This window comes from Galleria mellonella, unplaced genomic scaffold (genome assembly GCF_026898425.1).
Source record: "Galleria mellonella isolate WM207_F2 unplaced genomic scaffold, CSIRO_AGI_GalMel_v1 utg424, whole genome shotgun sequence".
In the NCBI taxonomy this organism is placed as follows: Eukaryota; Metazoa; Arthropoda; class Insecta; order Lepidoptera; family Pyralidae; genus Galleria; species Galleria mellonella.
The window spans coordinates 1,703,007-1,715,055 of record NW_026442097.1 but is presented as its reverse complement, the minus strand read 5'-3'; the positions used below and the strand labels follow the sequence as shown (position 1 = coordinate 1,715,055).

The window sequence follows — 12,049 nt, the reverse complement described above, 5'->3', positions numbered from 1 at the left end:
AAGAAACCTTGAACTTTATTAAGAGTTCGGGACTATGATTACTTAGATTTCATATAGTTTATGATTTATTTGTTAATGCATCATAAATGTCTATTATTTTTAGTAAATTAATATCAAGAGGGATTAGTCTTATTTTATTATTTTAGGTGCTAAACTAATTATTTTTGTAAACTGGCTACCCGCGTTAAGTATGAGCTGTTTAAATTACGAATTACAGTTAATCCCTTCATCTGTCATATCACATTGATGCTTTTTTAAGCAGGTTGGATAAGCTATCTGTCAGATTTCGTCTAAACTGTCAGTCACAGATGTCACTTTTACATCAGTCAATCAATTTAATTTCTATCAAAAAAAAATTTCTGCCAGGTGGATAATTACCTGTAAAGGTTATGATAAGTTATAATTTATTTATCTACATTACTGAATAAAAGGGACAAATATAAAATGAAGATTTATACTAATGAAAATAATACGTCCACACTAAAGTTGCTAATTGCTGCAAAGTTAGCTAGTAAAAAAGTTGAACTGCAGAATGCATCGTTTGCAGGTATTTTAATATTTTTATCTTTATTACGTATTTTTGTTTGAAATAAAAACTATTTTTTAAATTATTTTAACATAATATCTACCAGTTAACGTTGCTTATTTGTAGTAATAACATTTCTATGATATTGCTTAAAATTTCGTCATGCTATTAGTACTTATGTCACATGTGTAGAATAACAGGAAATTTGTTAATCAGCAATTTGCACTTTACCCCGTAAATCGACGTATTTTTTTTTTATTGTAAGTTATATATTATATGAAAATAAGTCAGTAAATAATCATAAGTAGGCATAGCAAAATTCTTATATTTAAAATATTTAATTTATATAAATACTTAAAAAAAATCTCTGGTGAACCCTTATACTTACCACTCATGTTGACAGAGTAAATAACTGAACATAACAAAAAATGTATATCCATTATTATATATTAATTTATGTTTTTTTATTTTATTTTTTTTATATTTATTTATTTTTTTTTTATATCTGACATAATTAGTAAACATTTTTACAGGTTTTTCAACCAATTTAAAAAAGAAGGAATTTCCTAATTTGGATGAATCATTATTTTGTTTGTTATCACATTACTCTGTCAGTTCTAAACTGAATTGGAAAATTCTATTTTTATCTGAAAGAATATTTTTTTTAAACCCATTTTATTTAAACCCATTCAGTAGCTTAGTTTTTAGACTAAAACAACATGTTTTTCCACAATTAATGTCAGTTTTTTGTGGTACACAATCTTTAATTATTCTATTCAATATAGAATGGCAAACAAATTTATATTCGCACCTGATTGCAAGCCTATTTACACGAACAGTATCAAGGATATTATAAAATGTATTGTATGGGCCTTGACACTCTAGATTGTTAGACCTTCAATGAGAGTACTTGACACATTTTATATTTCCAGTTTTCCATTGTTTTAATTAAAAAAAAAATTAAGTTTTTTTTTGTCATGCACAATCTTCATTGTTTTATCTATTTATTTATTTTACACTGTTACTTACACTGACAGCGGTTATTTTATTAATTATGCCAAATATAGAAAACAACATATTTTTTATGTACAGCTCTGTGTTTGTTTACAAGCTGATAAGCTGACAGTCAATATCTGTTGTTATCAACATGTCAATATGACAATTGTTTTATAGATTCATGCTATTGTTATTATTAGTAGCTAATAACTACTTGTAAACCACCATTTATGGTGAAAGCTTATGTACAGTAATGGCCAGTTAAAGTCTTAAATGATTATTGTGAATATAAACGTTATGATATATTAGTGTCTCCACTTAAAAAAAAAACTTTATTTTATACAACTCAGAATGGCAAACAAGCTGACGGTCCACCTGATGGAAAGTGGTAACCGTCGCCTATAGACATGAGCAGTACCATGGACATAACAGAGTGTACTGTTTCGCCCATGATACCCCCATGCATTGCCATTCCTGAGGACTCGGGTGTTATTCTTCTGTACCCAGTAAATTCACGCCATATCCCACCCTTCAAACCGAAACACAGCCATGCAAACACAACTGCTTCACGGTTTAAACACGAATGGGACAGAGGTACCCAAGCAATCGACTTTTGTACAAAGTCTCCCTCTGGTAAAATTGAAGATATATTGAGACCTGTTATATGTATTTGTGAAAGAGATAATTTATTTATTTAATTATTATATATTGAAATTTAATTAATTAATTTAACCTTTTATTATATTTTACACTAACTTTTTGCTGACTACGTCATGTTTGTAGATTTCAGAAAATAGAGAAATCAATGAAACAGGTAGTCTATTTAATTGCTTTTCCTACTAGATAGTGTATCAAGATAAGAAAGGTGAGTGCAATGATAAATTTATAATGCTCACCAAAAATATGTATACAATATATATAAATTATAAATAAATAAATAAAACATACAATGCATTTAAATTAGACCTTCAATATCACAATTGTGATAACCATATCCAATTTGGTGCAGTAGTTTTTGCATGATGCCAAAACAAATGTACAGACAGACAGAGAAAATTTCAAAAAAATATTTGTTTGACTACTATTACTCTTATTGAGATGTTATGTTAATTTTTCTTAAATATCTCTCATGTTGTTTATTAATGTTATGTTAGTTTTTTTTTTTTAATATTTCTTTCTCGTCTACAGACGTCCTATAGTTACAGTTTTATTATATTAGTCAGATAATCCCATTAATAAATCAATAATACCATGATCGCATGAGCGAAAAGGAATTCGTAGTAATGCTAGCAATATATTTTTTCAGGTCGACCGCCACATGGTTGGGGGGAAAGGGATTGTTAGTAATGAGGACCTGACAACCCCATTGCTAGCAATATACCCTTCCAGGTCGACCTCCTCGCGGTTCTCCCTGGCAATAATCTTGGGTTATTTCTTTTTGAATTCGTCACGATGGGTCACTTGACCTGCTATCATTCTCACCTATCTATCACTGGTGCCCCTTCTATAACCATAGCACAGACGGGGTTACTATTCCATCATTACCCATTGAAAATCGCCATATGGTTCCTCGTGGAAAATATCGTGATATATAATTGTTGAATTCATCACAATGGGCCAATTATCGTCATCATTAATTATGTCATATGATCATGGGCGGCGGTAGTCACTTACCATCAGGTGAGCCGCATGCTCGTTTGCCCCCTGTGTTGTAAAAAAAAACCTGCCTTCATCCTCACCTATCAACCCTCACTGGTGCCCCGCCAACGTATACCGATAGCGCAGACGGAAGTCACTATTTTATAGAGATGAAACTGCTAGTTTGGCCGGATACCGGATAGGCCGAATAGCCGGACATGCCGGATAGGCATCCGGCCGAATAGTAGTTATCTGGTATTCGGCCGGATAAGTATTAAGGCCGCCGGATAGTTACCGGATATCCGGATATACTGTTTTATTTAGACTTATTAAAAAAAAACCATTAGCATATATTAGCTTACCAACTCGGGAACACGGTACTAAGCGTCAACTCTGCTTACAGACGATGTATTCACAGGACCCCGCGCCCTTCCGCTCCTCGAGGTGGATGATCAGCTCACGTTCTTCTCCAGCAACGCGGCCGTACAGTATCTGTTCCCGATATTGGATTTGAGCACGGATGGACAGTGGTGAGTCAAATATTTATTTATTTATTTATTCTTTATTGCACAATAAAACTTTTTACAAATAGCGAGCTTAATGCCACATGGCATTCTAACCATTGGTTGAAAACAGAAAGCGTATGAAGAAGGGCAGATGTGGTGAAAAATATGTGACATAATTATAGTAACATACTGAAATAATTATACATAATACATAAGAAATACACATATAATACATAAACATATACGAAAACTTTGTACAAAAGTCGATTGCTTGGGTACCTCTGTTCTATTCGTGTTTCAACCGTGAAGCAGTTGTGTTTGCATGGCTGTGTTTCGGTTTGAAGAGTGGGATATGGCGTGAATTTACTGGGTACAGAGGAATAACACCTGAGTCCTCAGGTATGGCAACGCATGGGGGTATCATGGGCGAAACAGTATACTCTGTTATGTCCATGGTACTGCTCATGTCTATAGGCGACGGTTACCACTTTCCATCAGGTGGGCCGTCAGCTTGTTTTCTATTCTAAGTTGTAAAAAAAAAAACTGCGGCTGCCAGAGAGGGAAAGGGATTGTTAACAATGAAGTTTGACAGCCCCATTGCTAGCAATATGCGTTATTAGGTCGACCTCCACGTGGTCCCCCTGGAAACCATCGTGAATAATTCTTGTTGAATACGTCACGATGGGCTAACTGACCAACTTCATACTGATAGCGCGGGTAGAGTTACCATTTCATTATCATCCGTTAAAAAAAAACTGCGACTGCCAAGCGTGGGAACTATCAGACCCCCTTTATGGGCAGTACTATGTTCAGCAGCATACAGTTAACGTCTGATATGATGATGGTGATTATTTTACGAGAGGAGACTATAGATGGACTCTGTTCCATACATGTTTCTTGCAAAACCCCTCAAAAGAGTTGGGGGGGGGGGGATATGATTACTATTGCTTTGAAAGTGCCACACACACACACACTAATTCCTTGATCTTCTCAACTTCCTTGCAGCCAACAAATGCTGGAGTGGGAGGCGACACGCCTCCAGCCCGCCGTGGCGACGGTTCTAACCAGCAAATCAGTGCCGTCAGATCTGAAGCAAGCACTCAGTTCGTTACTGCAGACTGTTGACGACCTTCTCAGCAAATACAAATATATACTAGGTGTAAGTATTAAGTTTAAACATGTCATAGATACAAGATATAATCCGATATGAGGATACCAATCCACCGAAAAACCAAAGTTTTTTTTTTAATGGACGACAATGGAATGTTAATCCTCCGCCTGCGATAACGGTATATGCTGGCGGGGCGCCACTTAAGGGTGATAGGTGAGAAGAAAAGACATGCCAGTTAGCCCATCGTTATGAAAGCATTAGGAATTCAGCACGATGGTTTCCAGGAGGGACCATGTAGAGGTCGACCTGACAGGGTATATTGCTAGCAATGGGACTGATAGTCCGCATTACTAACGATCCTTTCCCTCCGAAGTTGAAGAGAAAGAAGAAGAAATGGCAATAGGCTGGTCTCATATTTCTAACGACCTATAACCTTTACGGAGAAAAGTTCTTGAGTGGCGACCCCGTACAGGCAAACGCAATACACTGCATTTGATCACTGAAATGATGACAACGACATGATGAATGATGTTACACGCTGAGCTTCGACCTTTTTGTATTGCTGCAGATCACACATAATAACACAATTATAAATCTTATGTTGTTTTATGTATTATCTATTCTTATGTACATGTTGTGTGTGATTAGTAACAAACAAATAAACGATCTATCTATCTATCTATGAAAGGACTATAATGATTAGAAATAAAATGAATCATTGTTTGGCCGGATACCGGATATTCACAAAAGCACGCGCGCATTCGCTTACACAAATACCCACGCACGCTCGCAGACGCACTCGCACGCAAACGCCCACGCACGCACGTATACGTATACACCCACGCACGCACGTATACACAGACACACACGCTTGAATGTGAAGGAAGCGAAAGAGGTTTGTTTGTATTTTGTTTTTTGTCGTTTCTGCTTACCCCAATGGGATACAGACAAAATTGTTCCTCTTTTATTTTTTTAACTAATATCATATCAGCCTTTAACTGTCCACTGCTGAACATAACCCTCACCCTTGGGGGGTTGACAGTAGTTGCCATTCTTGGCAACCGCAGCTAGGCTTTGGAGAATTGAGATGAGATGGAGATTTTTGATAGGAATCAGCAGTAAACTTTAAAAACGCTCGAGCACAAAAATTCATGGAAAGGTTGCAGTGTCACAGTTTTGTCTGCCTGAAAAAAAGCTAGTTTTGTAATAATAATAATAAACTTTGGAGATATTTTAAGAGGGACGCTGCTGCCCATCCCTCGTCCTCCCTTAGTCGCCTCTTACGACACCCACGGGAATGGAGGAGGTGGCCTAATCTATGCTGGGATCATACGACCTAAATTTATTACATTCATTGATAATTGTAAATTGCAGGATAAACTGTCAGCAGTGGATATATCAGTTTGGAGTACTGTCTACCCCCTCTACTACAACAAGGAGCTCAACCAGCTATACCTGAGCCAATTCGTTCACATCAAGCGCTGGGTGGACGAGTTGGCCGCCGCTAAAGCTGTACAGGTTGTACAACTTTACCATTAAAAAAAAAATTATGCAACTTAGAATGGCAGACAAGCTGACGGCCGACCTGCTGGAAAGTGGTAATCGTCGTCTATATACATGAACAGCATCATGGACATAACAGAGTATAGTGTTCTGCCCATGATACCCATGGGGTGTTGCCATTCCTGAGGACTATGGTATATTTTTTTACAATGGTGATAATGAAATTGTAACCTCGTCTGCGTAATCGGTATACGCTGGTAACGCACCATTGAGGGATGATAGGTGAAGATGAAAGCAGTTTATTTAGCCCGTCGTGACGAATTCCACTAGAATTAACCACGATGGTTTCCAGGGGGAACCATATGGGGGTTGACCTGATAGGGTGTATTGCTAGCAATCCCTTTCTTCCCCCATAGGGGACTAAGATGTTATGCCTCTGTACCCTGTAAACTCACTGCCATATACCACCCTTGACCCGTGAAACGTGTCGCAAAACGTGCGTGAACGAAATGGCAGTCAAAGATAGATGTCTAATATGAAAGATTGTGGAACTTCTGCTAGTAATAGTGGTGGTCAATCTTCGAGTGTTGGCAGTCGCACACATACTGATGGTAGCGGAATTATAGAAAATAATTCGAATTTAAGTAACTGGTATTTTTTTTATTAGGAAGCAGTCACACAATGGAATGGTTCAGTAAACGGGCCATTCGGTGCATCATCAGCCCTGGGCATTCCTCAGGTGTCGAGCCTCGTATCTCCTGTGGGGTTAGTATTTGTTTTTATTTATTTATTTAAACTTTAATGCACAATTATCACTTCATAATATAAAATAAAGTTGCCTGGAAGAGATCGCTCTTAGCGATAAGGCAGCCCATTATTTTCTCACTGTGATCATTTCTTGTAATTGTTTATATTTATAATAAGTTTATTATTGTAATCTTTTGGAAGGAACAATAAACAGTATCTATCTATCTATCCTCAGGTCCCCAGACGAAGCGGAGTTGGGTGTGACAGCTGAGGAAATAGAAGCGGCCAAAGACAGCTGGTTGAATGGGCTGAGCAAGCTGGACGAACCATCGAAGGAGGAGAAAGTTGTGTAGGTATCTGAATTTATATATTTCTTATCTACCTTGTACAATATATATATGACATGAGCAGTACCATGGATATAATAGAGTATACTGTTTCGCCCATGATACCCCCCATGCGTTGCCATTCCTGAGTACTCAGGTGTTATTCCTCTGTACCCAGTAAATTCACGCCATATCCCACCCTTCAAACCGAAACACAGCCATGCAAACACAACTGCTTCACGGTTGAAACACGAATGGGACAGAGGTACCCAAGCAATCGACTTTTGTACAAAGTCTCCCTCTGGTAGCCTACCTTACCTACCTTAGGTAAGGCGTAGCAGCATAGTAGTTAATTTGTATACAGAAAACCGGAGCGGACCGTGCGTTTTGTGTGCGCGAGTTTTATCAGAACAACAATTCGGCAACCGTTGCGAGGCGTAAATTTCGAGAACACAAAGGTTTACACAACTTTGATGACACCCCAGCTCTCCAAACGATTAAGAATTGGGTTGCTAAGTTCGAGGAGACCGGTTCGACGTTAGATAAACCGCGGTTGGGTCGCCCAAGGACATCACGTACGGAACAAAACATCGACACAGTGGCACAATCTATTCGTGAAAATCCTACACAGTCAACTCGTAAGCGTTCCAGTGCATTAAACGTATCCAGGACATCGTTACAATGGATTTTGAAGAAATATTTACTTATGCACCCTTACAAAATTCAGTTGGTGCAAGATTTAAAAGAAACTGATGCTATTCAGAGAGTGAATTATGCTAATGAAATGTTTAATCGGTTTACTTCGTTCAATAACATAATGTTCTCTGATGAGGCACACTTCCACATTAACGGACATGTTAGTAAACAAAATTGCCGCTATTGGAGCCCGATTAATCCAAAACTTAAGCACCAGAAGCCCTTACATAGCCCTAAAGTTACAGTTTGGGCCGCTATGTCAGCCCATGGCATCGTAGGGTCTTACTTTTTTGATGACGGCAGAGGGCGTGCTGTTACTGTTACTTCGGAGCGATATGTGGCCATGATCGAGGAGTTTTTCACACAAAAATTGCAAAACTTTCCAGGCTTTAATGCCCGAACATGGTTTCAACAGGATGGAGCAACTTCCCATACCTCCAATACTGCTATGCCCGTTATCCGTCAACTTTTTCCAAACAAAGTTATCTCTAAGAGAGGAGACATTTCCTGGCCACCACGTAGCCCGGATCTGACTCCAATGGATTTTTTTTGTGGGGCTACCTTAAGGCTAAGGTGTACGACTCTAACCCGCGGTCAATTAATGACCTAAAAGAAAACATCCGCAGAGAAATGGCAAGCATTTCAGCAGTGACGTGCCGCGCAGTCATCGACAATTTCAGAAGGCGTTTGCAAGAGTGTCGTGACTGTAACGGATTACATTTGGACGACGTTATTTACAAAAAATAATTCCCGTTTTTCTAGCTATATTTACAAATAAAAATATTATTCATAGTGTAATTAGTTTTATTTTAATTAATTTTTTTCATTACTAAGGACTTATGGACCACCCTGTATATCTCTGAGGAATTGTTCAGACTGATACCTGCTGCTCATTTTCACCACCGTACAACCCACCATAAACTAAAGTTCTATCCCAACCATCTGGACGAGTGGCGGTCCTCCACCGTGCGTTTTTCAAGGCACTTTTTTCCACGCACAACCACTCTTTGGAATCAACTTCCAGCAGCAGTATTTTCGAGCCGATACGACAACATAACCTTCAAGAAAAGAGCACATTCCTTTTTAAAAGGCCAGCAGTGTATATTGTTTTTCTTATATATCTTCTATGTACAGACAGACTAGTTATGAATTTATTATAGTTATATGTATTGATAGATAGGAACAATGACAAGAAAAGAAAATATATAAAAAAAAATAACAGGCATTAATGGGGGGGAAAGGGATTGTTAGTAATGGAGACTGAGAATCCCATTGCTAGCAATATACCCAACCAGGTCGACCTCCTCACGGTTCCCTCTGGAAACTATCATAGTTAATTCCTGATGAAATTCATCATGATGGGCTAACTGGCCTGTTTTAATTCTCATCTATCACCCTTCACTGGTGCTCCGCCAGCGTATCCCGTTAGCGCAGGCGGAGTTACCATACCATTTTCACTCATCAAAAAAAAAACAGGCATTATTGCTAAAATTGATTAAAAAATATTAATCTAATGAATTAATCTAATCCACTTTCAGGTTACCAATAGAGGGCCGCAGGAACGTCCTGATCACCTCCGCCCTGCCGTACGTCAACAATGTACCGCATCTAGGCAACATCATAGGCTGTGTACTGTCCGCTGATATATTCGCCAGGTAAGCGATTTATAAACAAGGTTTTCCGCGGCTTTAACCCTTTGAATAAGTATATAAAGTGTCCTATGTACTATGGTACATTATAAACTACCCGTGTACCGAATTTTATTCAAATATGTTCTCTTGGAGTGATGATGAAAGATCAGCTTGCCCTTCTTTCCGTTGCTTCTCGTTGGTGACGTAAGAGGCGACTAAGGGAACTTTATGGTCGAGGGATCGGCAGCAGCGTCCCTCTTAACATATGACTGAAGCCTGACTGCGGTTGCCAACCCGTCAGCCAAGCGTGGCAACCACTGATAATACTCCTCTTTATGGGGGAGGTTTCAGGAGGTTCGGCAGTGAACAGTTAAAGGCTGACCCGATAATGAGGGTTGGCCAAATGTAATTATATTGTAAAAGGTGGACTTAATGCTTACATAGTTAACGTGTTTTTATATGTTCCTATAGACATGAGCAGTACCATGGACATAACAGAGTATACTGTTTCACCTATAATACCTCCCATGCGTTGCCATTCCTGAGGACTCGGGTGTTATTCTTTTTAGTTATATACAACTTAGAATGGCAAACAAGCTGACGGCCCACCTTATGGAATGTGGTAACCGTCGCCTATAGACATGAACAGTACCATGGATATAACAGAGTATACTGTTTCGCCCATGATACCTCCCATGCGTTGCCATTCCTGAGGACTCGGGTATTATTCCTCTGTACCCGGTAAATTCACTGCCATATCCCACCCTTCAAACCGAAACACAGCCATGCAAAACAACTGCTTCACGGTTGAAACACAAATGGAACAGAGGTGACCAAGCAAACGACTTTTGTACAAAGTTTCCCTGTGGTAAAATATGGCCTTGTTTACAGGTACTGTCGAATATGCGGTTACAATACGCTGTTTGTGTGTGGCACGGACGAGTATGGTACAGCCACCGAGACCAAGGTACGGCCTTCTAATTTGGTATAGTTTATTTTAGTGGAACTCGAGGAGATGAAAAAAGGAAGTGTAGGAATGTCTTAATTTTTTTTTATACAACTTAGTATGGCAAACAAGCTGACGGCCCACCTGATGGAAAGTGGTAACTGTTGACTATAGATATGAGCAGTACCATGGATATAACAGAGTATACTGTTTCGCCCATGATACCCATGCGTTGCCATTCCTTAAGACTCAGGTGTTATTCCTCTGTACCCAGTAAATTACGTCTCAGTTATCTGTCAATTTTGACAACGCATGCGTGACATCCCTAGTGTTGCAGGCGGCTCTAGACTACAGTGACCGTTTTACCATCAGTCGGGCTATTTGTTTATTTCTCTATTAATATTACGTCATGATCATCATCTCAGCCATTATCCGTCCACTGATGGACATAAGCCTCCCCCATAGACTGCTATAAAGAATGGTCCTGAGCCACCTGCATCCACTGACTCCCCGCAATGCATTTGAGGTCGTTACTCCATCTAGTGTGGAGTCGTTCTACACTGCGTTTGTCCGTACGGGGTCGCCATTCAAGAAGAAGAAGATCTCCCCATCGGTTGTCGGTTCTTCAAGCTATGTGACCAGCCCATTGCCACTTCAGCTTGCTTATCCTTCAGGCTATGTCAGTGACTTTGGTTCTTTTGCGGATATTCTCATTACGAATTCTGTCACACAAGAAAACTTAATTAATTATTAAATTAAATAAATACGTATTTATAATTCGACAGGCGTTAGAGGAGGGCGTGACTCCGAGACAGATCTGCGACAAGTACTTCGAGATACACAACGCTGTGTACCGCTGGTTCGACATAGGCTTCGACTACTTCGGACGGACCAGCACCGACCAGCAGACTGAGTGAGTTTACAATTTAACTAGCGACCCGCCCCGGTGTCGCACGGATGGATAGAAAGATGAATTATATTTTTTTTAATGGATGACAATGGAATGGTAGCCCCGCCTGTGTTTTCTTTTTTCTTACAACACAGGGGGCAAACGAGCATGCGGCTCACCCGATGGTAAGTGACTACCGCCGCCCATGATCACCCACAACAGTAGAGGCATTGCAGATGTGCTGCCGGCCTTTTAAAAAGGAATATACTCTTTTCTTGAAGGTTATGTTGTCGTATCGGTTCGGAAATACTGCTGCTGGAAGTTGATTCCAAAAAGTGGTTGTGCGTGGAAGAAAATGCCTTGAAAAACACACGGTGGAGGACCGCCACTCGTCCATTTCGGTATACACTGGCGGGGTATAAATACGAATAAATACGGGCTGTTAAATAAAAATAAAAAAAGAATAAAAATATTCCCTACAGGAATCTCTTTGATAAATGCTCTACTGACGTTATAATTGAATCCATTGCCCCA

The 12,049-nt window shown here is 39.2% G+C and overlaps 1 protein-coding gene across 2 annotated transcripts in view; it reads left to right on the top strand.

Annotated features, from left to right (window-relative positions):
* The first annotated feature begins 315 nt into the window (after positions 1–315).
* LOC113509243 (methionine--tRNA ligase, cytoplasmic) overlaps positions 316–12,049 on the top strand; it is a 30,358-nt gene continuing 18,624 nt past the window's right edge. Inside the window, exons 1-9 of one of the 2 annotated variants that reach the window (XM_052898394.1) lie at positions 316–547; positions 3,579–3,690; positions 4,672–4,825; positions 6,152–6,295; positions 6,948–7,045; positions 7,263–7,376; positions 9,588–9,704; positions 10,572–10,647; positions 11,412–11,539. In XM_052898394.1, coding sequence (XP_052754354.1) covers positions 445–547; positions 3,579–3,690; positions 4,672–4,825; positions 6,152–6,295; positions 6,948–7,045; positions 7,263–7,376; positions 9,588–9,704; positions 10,572–10,647; positions 11,412–11,539 — 1,046 coding nt within the window. In that variant the 5' untranslated portion in view covers positions 316–444. Of the gene's footprint in view, positions 548–3,563; positions 3,691–4,671; positions 4,826–6,151; positions 6,296–6,947; positions 7,046–7,262; positions 7,377–9,587; positions 9,705–10,571; positions 10,648–11,411; positions 11,540–12,049 lie in introns of both variants that reach the window. The other variant, XM_052898393.1, reaches the window with a different exon arrangement.